Source organism: Trifolium pratense, linkage group LG4, assembly GCF_020283565.1.
Source record: "Trifolium pratense cultivar HEN17-A07 linkage group LG4, ARS_RC_1.1, whole genome shotgun sequence".
Classification (NCBI taxonomy): domain Eukaryota; kingdom Viridiplantae; phylum Streptophyta; class Magnoliopsida; order Fabales; family Fabaceae; genus Trifolium; species Trifolium pratense.
The window spans coordinates 10,008,480-10,028,801 of NC_060062.1; the positions used below are offsets into that span (position 1 = coordinate 10,008,480).

A 20,322-nucleotide genomic window follows, 5' to 3' on the forward strand; every position below is an offset into this window, starting at 1 on the left:
TAATAATATATCAAATGATTTTCAACTTGTCTGAAGTTTTGCATAAATGATCTATATTATATAAACTTTAAATTCAACGGTGGATTTTATAAAATTTATATCGGTTAAAACATTATTGAGAGGTGTAACATTTGGTGTCAAACAAGTTGGTGTCATTTGATCCTGACCCTATAATTAATGCTAGTTTTTTAATATTCTTTCGGTGAACATTCTAAGACTTTAGAGTTCTTTTTTATTTTTATGGGTCTTGTTAACATGTGCCCTAAGGGCACATGTTAAGATATACCTAGAGGTGGGAATAGGCTAGGCCTAGCTAGGCTTTGCCAAGCCTGAGCCTGGCCTGTCAAAAAATTGAAGGTCTGAGCCTGGCCTGTGGCCTATCATAGGCTTAAATTCTAGACCTGAGCCTGGCCTTTTGAAAGTCTGATGTGACCTGTTAGCCTGTTTAAAAGCCTATTTCATATGAACATATTTAAATAAATAATTATATTTATTTTGAAATATACTTATGAACTAATAAAATAATGTTCCATTTGATATTTTAGAGAATTTGACTATATATGTCATCATATTTCAATTCTAGTTTATAATAATACATTTATATATGTTAAAAACTAATGTAGATTAATAAACTTAAATTACTTAAAAAGTTAATAGATTTATAATTTAATCAAAGTATAAATTTTAATATATAAATAATAATCGTAATAAAAATATTATTCATGTTAACTTAAATAGGCCGGCCTAGTAGGCCTCAAAGGCTTTTTTAATGGCCTGCGGCCTGGCCTTTTTAGCTAAATAGGCTTATAAAAAAGCATTGGCCTGCTCTATTTAAAGAAATAGGCTGGCCTGGCCTGAGCCTATGTAGGCTAGGCCTTAAGGCCATGTAGGCCGGCCTGGCCTGTTCCCATCTCTATACCAAAATAGAAATTCATCATTTAATGATACAAGAAATTTAATGCTTCAAAAGTTAAAATGCACAAATTAGCATTTAATAATTTATATTTTTGCTTCCTTAACATGTGCTTTAAGGACACAAGTTAACATTCTCCTATTTTTATTAAAGACCCTAGAGTTTTGTTACACATGTGTTGCGAAATTTAGTTTTGTTTTTTAAGATGATTGAGGTTAATAAAAAGTCAACATTCATGTAGTAGTTTTGTAAATTAGCAAGTCATATAAACGTACACTAATGGTGTAGAGTATGATCATTCATTACGTGGTAAATTGGAATATCATTCCACAAAATATCGGTGAGAGAATACGAAATTCAATTGTATTTGACTTGAAAGTTGTTATAATAGTAAAACAACCTTATTTCTGGTTAAATTAATTAGTACCGTAAGTATTTTGGAGTTTAAGGGGAAATGTAGGTTCGATTGTCAGTTCTGACATCAAGTGGTTTCAGCCCCTTCCGATTGCAGTTGCGAGGGATCGAACTGTGGTTCTCCCTACCAAGTTCAGCATCAATCACTACCGAACCAACTAACGATTGGTGCATCTTGTTAATGACTTGATCACAAGGGAAATAAATAAATACTTTCAGTTCTTCGAGTAACTACAGTAAGTGAAGTTGCAATATACTCTGCCTCACATGTTAATGGTAACAACCAACTTGAATTAAGAACTAGGATCTAGGGACACAATTATATTTATTTAAATATGAAAAATTTAGATACAACTCTATATGGATTTGGATCATTTCCAATTTTTTCTCATGTTTTCTCTCATTTTTCTTAATCTAAGGGTTGGTAAATTACAAAGAATAAAAAGAAGAGAAAATCAACCCTTGAATTAAGAAAAATGAGAGAAAACATGAGAAAAAATTAGAAAGGATCCAAATCCAACTCGATATTATCCAAAATGCTTGTTACAATTAGTACATAATAAATATATCAATCCAACAATATACAACACTCTAATCTATAAATTTGGCTATGATTTCATAAAGATGAAGCTCTGCATGGAACTGTTGCTAGTAGTTTGAAAAATGTATTTTGAGAATAAATATAACAAGGTGCATGCAGATGGAAAATGGTGGTGTGAAAAGCACAACTCTTCATAGTTAAACTATTTTGTGGTTTATCTTAAGAGCACTGCTATTAAGTCTATGAGTCATGTAATAATAGATTTTCTTTTAGCACCTCAAACTTTTTTTGTGCACCTGTAAAATTCTAAAAATACTCATATTGGGTCAGCTCAAGGAGATTGATTAAGTTGGTACGTATTATTTTATTAATTTTGTGTGTATCATAACTCAATGTATAGCAACTTTTTATGGGTTAGGTGTGTATAAATTTATTTAAAATAGTGATTGACTAATATAATTTTGATAAAAATTCATATTTTAAAGCTTAAAAAAAAATCAAGAGTCGTCTTTGTGAAACTCACCTTAATTTCAAATATGCATATTTTTATTCGCTCTAATTTTGGGCTAAAGTCATGCACTTGTTCCCCCTCCATTATTCTCAAAATGAGTTGCAACTCTTAAAAGATTGGATCTTGATATTTTATTTTGAAAAAAAGATTGATCATCTTTTTAATTTTCTAGGATGCTAGTATATGTCTAAACAAATAAGGATTCTAGCTAACCGAGATTGAGTAAAAATGGGAAATATTTTTGTCCATGACCTTTTTGAAAGATAAAAACCAACACTTAATAAGGTAATTTCTCAATTCACCATCGACATTGCATAATTAGATGAAAATACACTAATGCAAACATATTTTTTTTCTTCTTATGTTAACCCTCTATTTTTCAGGAAAATCGACCCCTGGTAATTTAAAGTTTGGTTATGGTCTAGTTAAGAATTGTTTTCATCAAGTATTGAACTCGAATTTCTCTCGAACAATTCGTCGCAAGGGGATGTTATGCAAACATATTATAATTATTAATTAAGTTCAATATGGGTTAGAGAATTAGTCGCATGGTCAATTTATGAATATGAGGTCCTTCTTTAGATACTAACTAGTATAATACCCGTGCATACGCACGGGTCGCGGCGTTGCTGCGATTTTTTTTATGATAGGTCGTTATTTTTATATGTAGAAATAATGATTAATGTTATACATTACATAATTTAATTTTAGTTTACACTTTTTCTATTAAAATAATAAAGAAAATTTGACATGAGTTAAAATTTGTACACTATAATTTATAAGATTGACGATAATTATATCTACCTAGAGTGACCTAAGATTACTTTTGATAATATGCTTCAAAACAATTTTTTCTATCATTTTGAAAAGGAGGGAGTAGTAATATGGATTCCTATTACATGGTGCAGATATGCGGTTATTGTACGCATCGTTGATAAATATATGTGTCCCGTATTTTTATATTTTGATGGCAAATATCCGTTCCACATTTTTTTATTTAGGGGTTCAAAAAAAAGGCCATGTAGGTATAAAAATAGGCCAATTTTTCGTATTAATATATGAGTATAAATATAGGTCATGTAAAAATTTTAACAAAATAAACAACTTTATTAATATATGAGTAAAAATATAGGTTTCATATAAATAGTAGAAATAAAATATAAAAACATTGTATAATAGAGTATAATGTTTGTAAAAATTAAAAAAAATAGTCACGCATATTAATACTCTCTCTAGTCCTTAATATAGGAAATAGTTTACTTTTTAGATACATTAAAATATTGATGTATCTAACCTATGATATTGTCTAGATACACCAATCTTTTAATGTATCTAAAAAGTGAACTTTTTCTTATATTAGGGACACGTCCCCCTAGAAATTATAAAAAAATAGGCACGCGTATTTTTATATGAGTAGAATTATAGGTTACGGTAGAAATTATAAAATAGCAGACACACATATTTATATATGAGTAAAAATATAGATCCGCGTAAGAATTATAAAAAACTCGACACGCGTATTAATATAGGAGTAAAAATATAGTTCCGCATAACAATTATAAAATAGTAGACATGTGTATTAATATATGAAAAGAAATATATGTCCCTACATAAATTATTAAAAAAATAGTCAACTTTACAAATATATAGCGTAGGTCTCGGAAAAATCACCAAGAAAATTAGGTCATAATATTAACATTTGAGTATAAATATAAGTCTCGTACAAATCATAAAAAAATAGACAACCTTATTAATATATGAGTAAAAATAGTAGTTCCCAATAGTAGTCACAAAAAATAAGTCATCGTATTAATATATGAGTATAAATATACGTCATGTAGAAATTTTAAAAAAAATAGACAACTTTATTAATATATGAGTAAAAATATAGGTTTCATAGTAATAGTAGAAATAAAATATACAAACATTATATAATAGAATATAATGATTATAATAATATTATTTTTAAAAAAATTAGTATGAAAAGACAAAATTTTGCTCCTTGGTTTAATTATGTGTCAAAATAAAATAAAATGTAAAAGGGATCTTCTTTTCTTGTATATATATATATATATATATATATATATATATATATATATATATATATATATATATATATATGATACTAATGTAAAACTCTCATTTTAAACAACTTTAGTTCTTGGGTTAGACCTTGAATTTTTTTAATGACTTCCTAAACATTGTGACGATTCCTCATTAGCTTATCAACGTTCTAAGTTATGGCGCCTTCCTCCTACATGTTGTCTACCTCATCCATCTTTTTGTTATTTTCCCTTTCACTTGCTACTTTGTTTGAAAAATCTACTTAGTGAAATCATTCATTATATGTGAAAGCATCTTCATTTACATTATTTGGTACGCTTAATTTAAGTTTCATTATATCTTCTAAATCTCTATGAAGAAAGAACTCAAATCTTTCACAAATTCATCATATCCACCGGAATCAAATAAAAATTGTGAAAAACACCAAAATATCAAATAGGTGAGACACAATATCAATTTTTTCATTTAACAATCCAACTTATTCATTTTCATGGTAATTAAGAAGTTCTTCTCGTCCATAAATCCTAGTTCAATCAGTCGAAATGCCGAAATTATTATGTCGGATGTCATGATTATGTCATGATTGGAATTTAAATCTTAATAACTCCAGTCTATGTGTGTTGAGTTTTAGTGGCTTATCATTTTCGTCTATCTACGAAAAATAAAAGTTTTCCTCTTGTTTGTAATTTTTAGAAGTTTAAATGCTGCGAGAAAGTTAAAAATTAAGTTAAATATCAGTGTTAATAGAATTCAACATCAACAAAGCCACTAGGTTTGGTGTAGTGGTGAGGGGTTTGGCTAGTATGTTATAGGTCATGGGTTCGATTCCCACTCATTGTAAACAAAAAAAAAAAATTCAACATCAACAAACTCTCTTAACCACACAAATGGACATGTAGCACCACTACAGCATTTTTAGCTTTAGGCAACGAAATTTTAGGCAACGCCTGAAAAAGCGTTGAAATAAGGGGTCATAGACAACGCTTTTGTTCCTGTTGCAAAATTTTTATACTTTCTTTACTACTCTTGTAAAATCGTTGGCTATTTATCAAGGGCAACGATTTTATGCGTGTTGATTAAATAAAATTGTTGACGTTTCATATGCTATAGGCAACACTTGTGAACTGTAGACTAAACCCATTTCAGCGACGGATTTTTTTATCAATTTAGTCCACCCTCTTAAAACTGTTGCTTAAAAATTTATAAAACCGTTGACCAAAGTAACATATTTCAATTTCCTCAAATTCATTGGGCGCTAAATTGTCCCTCTCTTTTTTTTCTTTCTAAGATTCCCTTTTTTTTTTAATTAAATTTTAAAATAAAAAATTAAGCCACAATTAATTAATAGGCAAAAGAAAACACCCAAACTAACAACACACACTTCTTTTCTTCAAACAAATTAAACTCAACTCAAACAAAAAACACAGTTGTCTTTCTTTCACCCAAAAACGTTAACGCATAACAAACAAGGGAGACTAAACCAAGCTAATTCTTCATCCATCACGTGAACTAAACTTCTTCTATCAATCCCTTCCTCTTCTTCCATCGTTCCCCTTCCATTGTTCCCATTCCATCGATTTCTTCCTCCATCACGTGAACTAATCTCACAAAAAACCCTAATCCCTTTCATCGATTTAATCGGATTTGTAATCAAAACAAAGATTGAAGCTCTCAATTGGACTGGTTGTCATTGAAGCTCTCGATTGGTTCTGATTGAAGCTCAGGTTTGTAATATTTCATTTATCTCAAGTGAATAAAACCTTTTTCTTTGATAGGGTTCCCTTGGTAGAAGAAACATGAAAAACTTCATTATTATGCTATGTATACCTGGGGTTTTCTAAAGCATTTTCTTTCTCATTTTTGTGGCTCTTAAATATTTCACACATATGCCTTCACATCTTTGTTTATGCGTGTTTTTTTTTTTTTTTTTGCTTTAAAGAATATATTCTGGTCATTGAATATGAAACAATGGAGACAATAGGTTTACTTTAACATAGCAATAGATTCTTAAGTAATTAATATGCAGCACGGACACCTCTCGGATTAGGCGTGTCCCGGTGTTGGACACCGATCCTTATAATTACATTGAATTGTATCATTTTTTCAAATTATTATCGGTGTTCACGCGTCAGTGTCGTGTTCGGTGTCCGTGCTTCATATTGGTAATGTAATTTAAGTGTAAAATTGAAGTGTGACTAATAAAATTTTATTATACTGGACAAAATTTGCATCTGTTATGCTGCTGTCAACAAAATGAGACATCATACATGTCTGGACCTTGTAGTCATCATCTAGATACAGTAGGACAATTGATTTAATTTTGATGAGATACCATTAGCATTGTTTGAGCTTCAAGCTCTAGCTTTCATGTGTTGTTTCTTTCTATAGAGGAACTAATAAAAGTAACAAATGTTTGGAGCAAAGTAGTATGAAAACACTATTGAACATATTCTCAAAAATATATATCAATGGGTTCACACACTAATCAAAGAGATCGTTAATTAGCTTTGTTAAAATAATAGAAACAGGGGAGGAGGATTATAACACAGTAAGTACTTTGTGATATTTTATCTCACCCAAATACACTTGCTAATTAATTTCCACTACATAGTATTTTTGCAACTTTTATATGTTTCCTATTTTTGTTCTTGTAGTTTGTTTTTTTTGCTGCAAAAATCATGTAATTTTTAGGATATCTTTATTGTTAGTAGATTTGGTGCTTTTTGATCTACAATTGATTTTCAATTTTTGGTGTTGTTCGCCTATGGTTGAAAGGGTTGGTGTTGAGATTAGTACTATTTTTAGTGTTTTTTCAATTTATGAGATTATTGTGTTTAGTATAATTTTATTGAGAATGATGTGTAAAGCATGACAACTACAATTGTATCACCATATGGATATTATAGTGAATTAATTGGTAAAATAATTTAATTCTGGTTTTAGCCAACAAGTTTCAGACAATGCCTTCAAAGTTGTTGCTTATAGGATTTAACCTACAGACAACGGTTTCAAATTTGTTGCTTATAGGATTTAACCTACAGACAACGCTTTTTATTTGTTGCTTGGTAAAAACTGTTGCCTTTCCATATATTATGCGCAACAGTTATTTACGTGTTGCCTGAATAAAACCGTTGACATTTATATTTTAAGCAACGGTTATATATGGTTGCATCCGGAGAACCGTTGCCTGAAACTAGAGCAAACACTGTTGTCTTTGCACATGTTCAGCAACAGTTTACTGAATGTGTTGGCAAAAACTCAAAAACCGTTGGCTGTTCGAAAAGGTAACGCCCGTATACACCACACCTGATAAACCGTTGACTAAACGTTTAGACAACAGTTTTGGTACATTTTCCAACGGTTTTCAGTGGTTGCCGAAAGTGAAAAATGTTGTAGTGCACGATACCTTTTAAAAATAATTATATCCCTTCATTATAAAAAATTAGACGTTACTATCTTTGTGTTTAATATAAGATTTTTTTAGTAAATTATGAAAATTAAGAGTGTTAATTGTAATAATAATTTTTTTTTGAAAGATGTAATAATAAATTTGTTAACAAGATGGAGTATATAAGAACTAATTAGTTGTACAAGAATATGGGAGATGATGAGAATTTTTACATGTGTCATATGATCCGTTGATACCCGCTATTCTTTTAGTTTAGAAAAAAATCTCAGTATTTGTTGACACATATTTTACGATTTAAAAAGAGAACGAACATTAATTAATGTTTTCATTTAAATATTTATTAGAGAATATTGCAGCAAAAAATATATAATTTAGTATTAATTAGAAGTATGTTTGTAAGAATTAATTTTGTATTATATTAAACTCTAAAAGTTTGTATCGATGAGTTTAACTCAGTTAATAGGGACGTTACATTATATATGTAGGGATTGAGATTTTTACTCTGACGCCTCCACTTATTCATCTTAAAAGGATGAAAGTCATTATGCTACTTGAAAAAAAATCTGAAGGTTTGGTCTAATGATAAAAAAATAATTATTGAACTTGAAATTTAGCCACTAGTGTCTTTAAAAGAAGATTGAAAATGTTTTTATAAATGGTCCTAAGGGCTTTTATGTCTTAGATTAGGGCAGGGTTCTCTCACCCTTAATTTATTATATTAAAAAAATAATTGTATACTATATTTAAGGAGGTACTTTGGGGATGACTGGCATACCCCTACTCATATTAGTTCCTTATTGGAAATAACAATATTAATTCAATACTGCATGCCCCTACTCATATTAGTTCCTTATTGGAAATAACAATATTAATTCAATAACAATATTAATTCAATACTTTTAAGTATAGTGTAAACTCAAATTTGAATATGCTTATAATGATTGCAACCTTTGTATAAAAAACAATGGAGCCATGAAATGTACGTATAGCACGAGTTCAGTTAAATCCTAAAGGTTGTATAATAATAGTAGTACTGTATTTCTCTTTCACAATATATATTTTCTTTTTTAAGAAATTTTGAGTCAGAGAATAATAAAAGTTAGGGTGCCATGTTTCTCTATAACGTGTTTAACCATCACGATTGTTGAAAATTGCCTTCAAAACGAGGAAGACATAAAAGTTTCTGTTTTACCGCCTCTGGCGGAAGGATTTTTGCTCCAGGTGCAAGTTAATTGCTGTAAAAAAGGACTTGACTTGTTGTTTTTCCGCCCCGGGCAAAAATTCATGTGCCTCGGGAGAAAGTTTCGCCTCGAGTGAAAATTGCGCAGTACTATATATATGTGTCACGTTTCAGCAGCCGTAAGAGAGAGAAAATGTGAGGTTTTTTAGGGTTCTTCATCCAACATCAATCTAGGATTAAAGGGGGTTCCTTTTGGGTATATTCTAGGATTGAGAAAGTGTTTCTAACACCTTGTAATCACTTATCATTGAAATCTCTTGGTCACGGGAAGAGATTTGGGAAAAGGGTAGAATTAGGGTTGAACTCTAATTCTTGCAACTTTGTATTGAATCTCGTTGTAATCAAATTTTCTATCGATAGTGGAATGAAGAGTCTCTCTCCCCCAAAGTAGGTCGGTTTTGACTGAACTGGGTAAACAATTTCATCGTGTCTTTTATCGCTTTATTGTGTTTTAGCTTTTGTTGATTATTGCTCATCCATTTGTTTTGGTTGCTTCAATTCATTTGTCCCACACACTAAAGTATTATTGGTGTGGTTTTCGATCCGAATTCACAACAATTGGCGCCCACCGTGGGGCAAAGGGTTAAACGGATTAAGTACCATGTGTTCAAAATGGATTATCGATGGAATCTTCGGAGACAATGTGGAATTGTGGAAAGTGAAGATGGGAGCAAGAGCAATTTTAAGGTTCGGGATGATGGATAAAACATAGCGTGTTGTTATCCAGTACCTCGGAGGTAAAAAGCTAAAGGAGATTGCGATGAACATCGGTCTGGAGAGGCAGTGGAACAATACTTGGGTTATTTGTGAAACAACAACTTCATTGTGAGAATGTGGAAGTGCTAGTGTGGTGAAGTTGGGAATCAGTGGAGTTTATGTCGTGGACTTTGGATGCTCCGATCACATGTGTTTTGAAGAAAGAGTACTTTTGAATCCTAGAGCTAGTTGGAGGTGGAGTTTGTTCATCTTGGAGACGGGAAAGCTTGTAAGGTTCAAGGTATGGTTGAATTTCTTTTACACAATGCGAGGTATTGTTCTTGAACTTTGTTACTAGTTGTGATTCTCATGATGTGGCTAAGTTGTGAAACTTCGGGTTGATATTTGTTAGTGACATGGGTTTAGTAGGTCTAGTAAAATGAAGTTTACTAGTTGGTTGAAACTAAACCGGAAGTGTTTGAAACTAACAATGACTTGAAGTGTGTTTCGGAGTAATTGAAAGTTTTTGCGTTACAAGTGGAAGACATAGTGGATATACCAATTTGAGACTTTGGTGGAGGAAACTCGGTTTGAGGTGAAGTCTTTTACTAGTGGGACTAGAAGAAGACGGTCGACATTAGCTCTTGGCTATCAAATAGGAGATAGGGAGGAGAGTTGTATTGTTGCACCAAAGTGGTATAGCTATGGAGACCTTGTGAGTTATGTTTCGATTGTGGCCGAAGAAGGTTTGGAAGATCTTAGGGGAGGCAATTAGAAGCAACGGTGATCAAACTTGGTAACTTGTAGGACTATTGGAGGTAGTTGGGTGCAAGGAGAGTTTGATATTGCGGCTTGTGGAACCACCTAAAATTCTAAGGTTGGTTGGAGGCAAGCAAATCTTCAAGAGTACGGGAAGCTACAATCCAGGGTTTGAAGAGGGTATGTTTAGCTTGTGGATTGTCCTAAAAATTCAAGGGCAATTGGAGGCAAGCATTTTTCGAGCGTACGAAGAGGTAGACTTCGGGGGCCGAAGAGGGTGTGGTGTAAACAAGTGGAGAGAGCAACACGGTGGTTGATGGGAAGTTGGCATCACCATCGTTTTAAAGGCAAGGTGGAGATTTGTTGGAAATTGCCTTGAAAACGAGGAAGACACAAAAGTTGTTTGCATAAGCTCAAAAATAAGCTAATCCAAACGGGGCCATAAAGAGGATACAAAAAAATTTGGTGTGGACTTTTCATAATACCAATAATACCCTTGACTTTTTTTTAGCAACAAAAATCTTTTATCAACAAACTCGCCGTAACATAAGACATTTTATTTTTTTGACATAAGTTTGCATAATAGAAGATATGGATCACACAGACAAGCGCGGAACACGCCTGTCTGGCCACTAGTAAAATATAATATTGTTAAAATAATATCATTGTCAATGAGCTAAAATTACAATGAAAATCGTCTACCATCCATTTGTTGAAAATGAGCTAAAATAATATCATTGTCAATTGTTCCTAAAACATCTCTTTCTATATAAGTTACAAGACGGTTATTTAACCACTCATCACTCATTTTGTTACATAACTGACTCTTCACTAAATTCATAGCTGAAATAACATGTTTCACGCTGGCAGTTGCTACCGGCAAGACTAAAGTCAACTTCAAAAGCTTATAAACTACTATGAAATGTGTTGCACTTATTTGTTTCCATAAGTTTTGCACAAAGATCTGAAAATTCTTTTAACTTTTTAAAGAAAAGCAGTGTGTTTTCGAAGCAGGGAGACATATACCCAATTTTTTTCTTTTAGTATTAAAAAAAAATCTAAAAAACCAATGTGGCCACGGCCACACTAGGCAGACATACATCCGCCCCTGGTTATAATATGTTGGGTTTTTTATTTTGAAGGGAAGAATATGTTATACTATTTTTTTTTTTCCGATCAGTAATAAATATTTAAAGAAAACATTAATTTAATTTTTCTCTTCAACGATAAAATTATAAAAATAATATCAATTATAAATAAATTTAATACTACAATTGTCCCCATGAGCTTAGCTCAATTGGTTGAGACATCAGCATTTTATATGTTCGAGCCAGGGTTCGAACCCTGGACACTCCACTTATCCATCTTTAAAGGTGGAATTTCAAGCCACTAGGCTACCTGACAAAAAAAAAAAAATTTAATACTACAATTAACTTTTTTATCTTTACAATTTTCTCAAAGGAATTTTATACTTAAAGTGGAAGTAGTAATTTAAAATATTAAATTCTCCAATTACAAACAAAACCGTCACTATTCAAATTTCATTGACAAATTCATGAGCAACATCAAGTTTTTGTCTTAGATCACGACTGAATTGTTATTTAGAAATAAAAAATTATCTGAGCAATGTACCAAAAAAAAAATTTATCCGAGCAAGTTGTCATGTTAATGAAACTAAAAAATAAGTGACATAATCAACATTGAGAATTTTCAACTCAACCATTGTAATATAATGATACTTAATATATTAAACTCCAATTAAATAATATAATTGACTTGTACCTCTAGATTAAGTGAATTCCAAATTATATGTATTTTCTCTATTTTTGAGGGATAACTTATACTTTAACTTATATACTTAAGTTTAGTAAAAAAAACGTATATACTTCAGTATAAATAAATATTTTTTTTAAGAAAAATGTTAAAATATGCACCAAAGATACATGTTAAGAATACAAATATAGTAATATTCTCTTGTAACTTGTGTATTATACTTTTTAAACATTAAATTTTTTTATATTATTAAATGCAAATTTCTACTTTTAGATACCTTAACATGTGTCTTTGGTGCACATGTAACTTGATCCTTTTTTTAAAAATAATCTTTTAGTTTATCATAAAACTCTCTTATATTTTCCATAATCAAGAACCAAACAAAATTGTTTTTATATCTTTAATAAAAAAATATACTTCAAATTATTATATTTTAGATTTTCTTGATAAATGTTCTCCTGAACTTAGCTCATTTGGTTGGGACATTTTATGTAAAATGCATCGACCGATGTTCGAACCCCATTACTCCTACTATTTCACTTTAAAAAGTGAAATTCTAGTTACTAATCTACTTAACCAAAAAAAATATTCTCGATAAATATTATTTTTTTCATCTTATAATTTGGAATGGATGGAATATAGTTTTAAACCAATAGCATGGAGACACATTCTTGTTAAAATTATTAATTATTTTGTCAATGTTAATCATGCAATGTAAAATATTTAGCATGGAGACACATTCTTGTTAAAATTATTAATTATTTTGTCAATGTTAATCATGCAATGTAAAATATTTTTAATTCCCTACTTAGAATATTCATATTAACCCTCAACCACAACTCTTAAAAATCCACATTCCACAATCCACAATCCATAATCCACAAAATTAACCAAATCCTTAAGCCTAATAAGATTCCTTCTTTGTTTTTCAACTCCAAAATCAAAATCTCTCATCCCCTTTTCCCTTTATAGATTCTCTTTTCCTCTTATCCAAACCAATTTAATTTATCTTCATCCTTCACAACCACAAATGTTTCTATCAAAACATGGCCCAAAATTCTTCAAATTTAGAAGCCCGGTTTTTCTTTCCTATGTCAAATCTATATAGTCTTTTCAATTTCTAATTAAGACATCTTTTAATTCTTTTCGAAATATATTCAACCACAATTATCTTCAACCAAAACACTCATTACTCTTTTAGCTCATAATACACAATTAGTGGTGTGACTTTTTTGTGGGACAACACAAAATTAGTTTCATTGTCCTTACTACATATTTCCTCTAAAATATCTTGAAGGGTACTATATAGTATCTCTTAATTTCTTGTTTTCATCTCTTAACATATATATTTTTTTGACACCAATGGTTGATAAAAAATTCTACGAAATTTCATATGGTTTTGTTGAAATGGCTTGGATTATGCTAAGTGTTGATTACTCAAGACTTTTATGGCAATTATTTCGTGTTTTTTCATATGAAAATCATGCATGGAAGCCTCGGATCATCTAGCACATACCTTCATTTGAATCATATAAGCTAAGGTTGAAATTATATAAATATAATTTTTATTACTTATATCATTATATATATCTTTAAATTAAGTCAATAGTTGTTTAGAGCCATGTATAAGGGAAGAATAGGAGGCAAAGCTCAACCTGGATATGTTGAAACTGATCCTTCAGGTCGATATGGACGTGTAAGTATCTCTAATTCATTCTCATATTCATATGGTTAAGTTAGAGTTATTTGAAATGAAGTTTCAATATTGGTGATCAATTGTAATTGAGAATTAACACTAATTAATTCATTATTCATATGGAAATATGAATTTAAATCCTTTGGTTTTGAAATCCTTTAGTTAACTAGGGTCTTTGACGCATACTAGGTTCACCGAGGTATCTTCACGGTTTTGGTCGGTTAGGCATGTTATGAGACTAATTTTCAAAGGAACATATTTGGTTTTATTTTTTTTATACGGATTCAGATGATCATAAATGGATGGCTCGAAGGAGAGTCGTGTTACCAACTCTTGCAATATATTGTTCGTATGAAAATTATATTTACTTTATGGCTAGTTTATCTTGTTTCCAATTTAGAGCAATTTGTAAAAAAAATGATTATAAAAGGTGAAATATTGTTAAAATCATATTGTTATATTATTATTTTTTAAGTTGCCATCTACGATTAAGTCAATTTACTATAAGGAATTTAAGCACCCGTGCGTTTTGTTTTGTTTTATCCTTTTACCAAGTACATGGTTAACTCTCTAATACACCCAAGGGTCATTTATATAAGAATATATATCAAATTGAATTATTGAAACTCACTATTCATATATACTATTACACCACACATATGTTTGACTTTTAAATAATATTGTTAAACTATAGTATATATGTAAACTATTTTGAATTATTTCCAATATATCTAATTAATCTAGTTGCCTAGTTGGTGTTAACATTACATTAGTATCTATGAATAACATACACAAATACACGAACATTAAATACAACTCTATTATCAACACGTCAACACTAATAATAAGAAAATGAATTAACTAATTGTAATCATATATGTCAGTGTCAAAACGACACAATTTTTTTTTTATCGGAAACACATGTGCTTCGGATGTTATTACTTAATTATGATTATTGGTGTGTGTAGTTTAGGGATGTCCTTGGAAAAGGAGCAACGAAGGTAGTGTATAAGGCATTTGATGAAATCCTAGGAATAGAAGTGGCTTGGAACCAAATCAAGCTTGATGAAGTTTTTCATTCACCAGACCAACTTCAACGTCTCTATTCAGAGGTTCATCTCCTAAAGAACTTGGATCATGACTCTATCATTACTTTCCATGGTACTTGGATTGATGCTGATTGTAGAACCTTCAACTTCATCACTGAATTGTTCACCTCCGGAACCCTACGAGAGTAATATTTTTTATCCATTACTTATTATCATCACTTTTAAATGTTTTTTTACTCTAAAGCAGGATTTTAAACGTGATCGTGGTTCTAAATTATAGTTGCATTTGATTTATGATCCTAAATATTGCAAGAAAATGAAGATAAATACAAATGATGCGGCCACAATCGTAGTTGTGGACCACAACATATAGAACCATGGTCTCAGTCACGTTCGCATCATGATTCACGATCATTGATAGAAGCAAAAACATCAAAAAACCTTGATGTCATGACCATTGCTTTAAATTGCAGTCCACAATTGCAATTGTGGGTTCAATATGAAAGATTTGTGGTCTCTACAATATAAAAAATTGTGAAATAACCACAAACGCAATTTAAAACCATGGCCGCGACCAAATTAAAGTTGCTAGTGCTAATCTTTTAAATTCATATATATGTTCTATTATATTTTGTGTGATAACATTTTTACATGCATATATAATTTTAGGTATAGAAAGAAGTACCCTCGTGTAGATGTAAGAGCAATAAAAAATTGGGCTCGCCAGATTCTAAGTGGTTTGGAGTATTTGCATAGCCATGATCCTCCTGTGATACATAGAGACCTAAAGTGTGATAATATATTTGTCAATGGCAATATGGGTAAAGTCAAGATTGGTGATTTAGGCCTTGCAGCAATTCTTCGTAGTTCACAACATGCTCACAGTGTCATAGGTAATTTCTTTCTCTTAAGCCCTGTTTGGATAAATGAGTTAATTGATAAGTGATTATGTATAAGTTATTTCAATAATAAAAATTAAATAAAATATTTTTATAAATTATTATGGAGAGCTTCTGGAAATTATAAGGTGAAAATAAATTATCGACATGTCATAAGCTATTTTTTTAAGTTCTTCAATGCAGGTAATTTCTCAGTATACAAACTCAAATAAATCAATCAAAACAAATCTTATTCTTTTATAGTTTGTATTTAATTATTAGTAATCTAAACTAAATTATGTGTCTATCAAATTGATAATTTTTTGTGTGCTTGGTATGATTTCTAGGTACACCAGAATTTATGGCACCAGAATTGTATGAAGAGGAATATACTGAGTTGGTAGACATATACTCTTTTGGCATGTGTATGATTGAGTTGTTCACTTCTGAGTTCCCATATAGCGAGTGCTCCAACCCAGCTCAAATATACAAGAAAGTTACCTCTGTAAGTTTAACTGGAAAAACAAAAACTACTATTTTATTTAATCCATTTATGATCAAAGTTTATAATATCATATATATAATTAGGAAGGAGGTGCCAATAGTAAATGTTTGGTTGAGAATATATGTCATATGCTGACAAGACACCAATCAAATTCAGCCATATATGTACGTGTCCAAGTCAAACATAAATAATTTTTTACCAAAATGTAATTTTGATTACTTTAATTTTCAAATAATTCCTTGAGGAATTTGTAATTGCTATTTGAATTGTTAAATCGACAAATAGTGATTAAAACATACAAGAGAATAAAAAATAAAATCAATGTTATCTAGATGAACCGATTCTGGAACAAACGTAGCCAAAATAAAATTCTGAAAGACAATTGTGATGAGGCCGATGATGGAGAAGTGATTCCGGAGCCTAAGGAAGCGGTGATCTTCAAGGATCACAAGTGACGGCGACAAGTGAAGCGGCGGTCACAACCGAAGCGCCGGTGAAAAAATTTGATCTTACCGAGAAAGAAAAGATGAATCTATAAAAAAAGATGAATAGGATTTGTGAAAAATATTTTTCAATAAATGATAAGAATATGTGTAACCTAAAATATAATTATTTGAAAATTAAAGTAGTCAAAATTACTTTTTGGTAAAAAAACTAGTATTTATGTTTGACTTGGACACATATAACTGAATTTAATTGGTATCATGTCAGCAGCATTTATGCGAGGGTTAATTGGAAAAAACCTAATTTGTTTGATATTATAGGGGAAACTACCAGCCGCATTTTACAAGATCCAAGATTTAGAAGCTCAAAAGTTTGTTGGAAAATGTTTGGCAAATGTAACAGAGAGGTTGTCAGCAAAAGACCTCTTGTTGGACCCATTTTTAGCAACGGCCCAATGTGACTCACCATTGCCTAGTCCAACATTACCTAGCAAAAATTCTCAAAAACTCAATTTCAATGCAACAATGGCCAAAGAGAAACTTTCACTGAATGTTCAAACAAAGAGCACACATATGACAATCACAGGGACCATGAATGAAGAGGATGACAATGTTTTCCTTAAAGTCAAAATTTCAAACAAAAATGGTATGTATAGTTTCATCACAAAATACTTTAGTAAAAATACTTAAACTTATTTAGTGTATGTTCGGTATTATAGTGAATATGTCAGAATTAAGGTGATTTGCCATAATTTTATAGAAACTACCGAGCATAGCAATTTGAAAATCACAGTGGATCACCGTGATTCTGACATATCCACCGTAATACCAAACATACCATTAGATTATCATAATCATAGTAAGTCATAACAAAAGTATTGATTTACCGTTGTGCATATAAGAATTAAAAGTATTAATTTGGTCATTTAAAATCTCAAATTTCAGGTAAGATAGCCACAACAAAAAGTAAATTATTCCCAAAATTTATCCGAAGATATATTCTTAATTTCTCCAATATTTAAGATTTTAAATAATTAAATTGGCAAGTTTTATTTCTCAAAATGTGAAAAGGTATGTGTTTTTTTAGTCCCGCTTGAACTTTTTTTTATAGTCATTTTAGTTTTTGAATGCGTCACTCGCTATCATTATAGTCTTTAAATTAACCGAAATTACTAAAAACATCATTTAATATATCTCTGTTAGTCATTTTAATGTGTTTTTTGTTTGTTAACAAAAAACACTTATTACTCTACAAATTAAGTGGGTTTGCTAAAAATTGTACTTGAATGCAGGGCACACAAGAAACATATACTTTCCATTTGACATAAGAAATGACACTGCAATTGAGGTTGCAAATGAGATGGTCAAAGAACTTGAAATTAGTGACTTAGAACCACTAGAGATTGCTGAAATGATTGAAGAAGAGATATCAACTATAGTTCCAACATGGAGGAGTTGTGACACTTCTAAGTATCAAAGACATCATAGTTTTAACTATGGAGAAGAGGATGATATTCCTTTCTTCTCACCATCTTCTCGTTCTTCATCTCATGGTTCTCTTCCTATGTTTTGTGCTTCCTTCAATAACAATACACACCTTTGTGGGAACCATTATCCCCTTGCTCAAGATTGGTCACAAGGTACATGTCTTTTATTAACTCATTATGCAAATTATAACACTTTCATTTTGATTACTAGACAAAGTTAAAATGTTTCTTAACAAATTTAAAGGAAGGAATCATCAATTTAGTTCGTGAAATTCTAGGAAATGGATTTAATACAGTAACTGCAAACAACCGTTTGATAAAAATTGAATATATGATTGAGATTAAAATTGTGAAAAAATAGTTAAATAAAACTGGATTAATCAAAACCGTTTGATTATGTTTCTACTACTGAGATTGTTTATTGAGTGAAAGCAATACAATAGACAATTTTGGTCCGAAATTGTAGGGTTAAACTTTTTTTGTCAATGAAATCAACAAAATTTCAAAATAATCATTGGAATCAAAAGTTCTTGACCACATTAGTTTCCGCCACACAATTTTATAGACGAAATTGACCGGTCCAAAATAGATTTATACATTTGTCTATTAACATATGCTCATTTAACTATTTGCAAAAAATACTTTAGAAAATAAAATTGAGTCCTACAAGGATTATTTTGGTAATCGTTAAATATGGTTCATATGGCGAATTTTTCGGGAGAGACCGAGTTCAATTCTTGGTAGGAACAATTCTTAGTTAGACTTTACTTACTCATAGTACTTAAGACTTATAGCTATTTGCAGATGATCATCAATTTATGAATGATGATACAAGCTCTCAAAGCTCAATCAATTCCTACAAGTGTTTCAATTTCCATTGCAATGACTCATGCAATGAAGATGAACAAGGTTCAACTCATATAATAGGAGAAGAATCCTTTTGTTGCAATCAAAAGGGTAACAGCAAATCAACAAGATTTTGTCCTCCTTTAGAAATGGTGGATGCTGGTTTCATCAAACAATTTTCCAACATGAGAATGAATTCTCACACTCACACTCATAGGAATCATCATGGACCAAACAATAGATGTCCAAGTACAAGGTTGACAAGGATTAATTCATGTGTTGATGTGAGGAAACAACAATTACAACGATCATTGATGGAAGAGATGCAAAAGAGAAGAATGTTTAATACAGTTGGTGCTATTGAGAATATTGGATTTCAAAATCCAGAAGGAGATGGATGTTTTTCTTGTTGAATTCAAGTTACATGTATTAAGAATTTATTATTTTCTTATTTCACTACTTTTGGAGTGTTTATTAATTTATTGCTTTAGATTTGTAAAATAATTGTAATATGTTTAATTACTTGCTTGTGTATATAGAAATATGAAATTCATATGATAAAAATTAGTATATAATTGTTCCTATAATAAACATATAGTGATCGACCATCGACACAGATTAGGTGCAGTCGAAATGGCCATACAATTATGCGTTAATGATCATTTGATTAAGATCGGACGGTCCCAATTTAAACACATTGTTTTTTACATTATTAGATAAAAATTAAATTTGCTTTTTCTAGGGTGTCTGATCTTAATCGGACGGTTATAAGCTCTTGACTGCATGACTGCACCAGATTTGCAACTACTTGTAATCCATTTCCCTCCTACCATGCATGTTATAACTGACGATCACAACCAAATTCTAGAGATAGTAAAGAGTGTTCCGGAGTTCAAGGAGTGCCGGGAGAAACATTGAGTTGAATATATCAACTAGTGATTAGACGTTGCATTTTCACTTAAAACTTGAATGCATTAGGCATATGGATCATGTCTCCTCCATCTTATACTTGCATCTTTGGTACAACCATTGATGACTCTTGGTCGTAATAGTTACTTAGTGTCTATTTAAAGTTTTTTACTAAGATTTCTAGAATTT

At 30.8% G+C, this 20,322-nt stretch overlaps 1 protein-coding gene across 2 annotated transcripts; it reads left to right on the forward strand.

Annotated features, from left to right (window-relative positions):
* The first annotated feature begins 13,156 nt into the window (after positions 1-13,156).
* Positions 13,157-19,796, forward strand: LOC123921691 (probable serine/threonine-protein kinase WNK5). Of its 2 annotated transcripts, XM_045974337.1 has the most exons (8): positions 13,157-13,861; positions 13,938-14,016; positions 14,985-15,250; positions 15,735-15,958; positions 16,291-16,448; positions 17,213-17,537; positions 18,184-18,531; positions 19,183-19,796. In XM_045974337.1, exons 2-8 carry the CDS (start codon positions 13,942-13,944, stop codon positions 19,635-19,637), a joined length of 1,851 nt encoding a protein of 616 aa, XP_045830293.1. In that variant the 5' UTR covers positions 13,157-13,861; positions 13,938-13,941; the 3' UTR covers positions 19,638-19,796. The 2 variants fall into 2 exon arrangements, with proteins under 2 accessions (XP_045830293.1, XP_045830292.1); XM_045974336.1 differs by having other exon boundaries at positions 13,180-14,016.
* Positions 19,797-20,322: the final 526 nt, after the last annotated feature.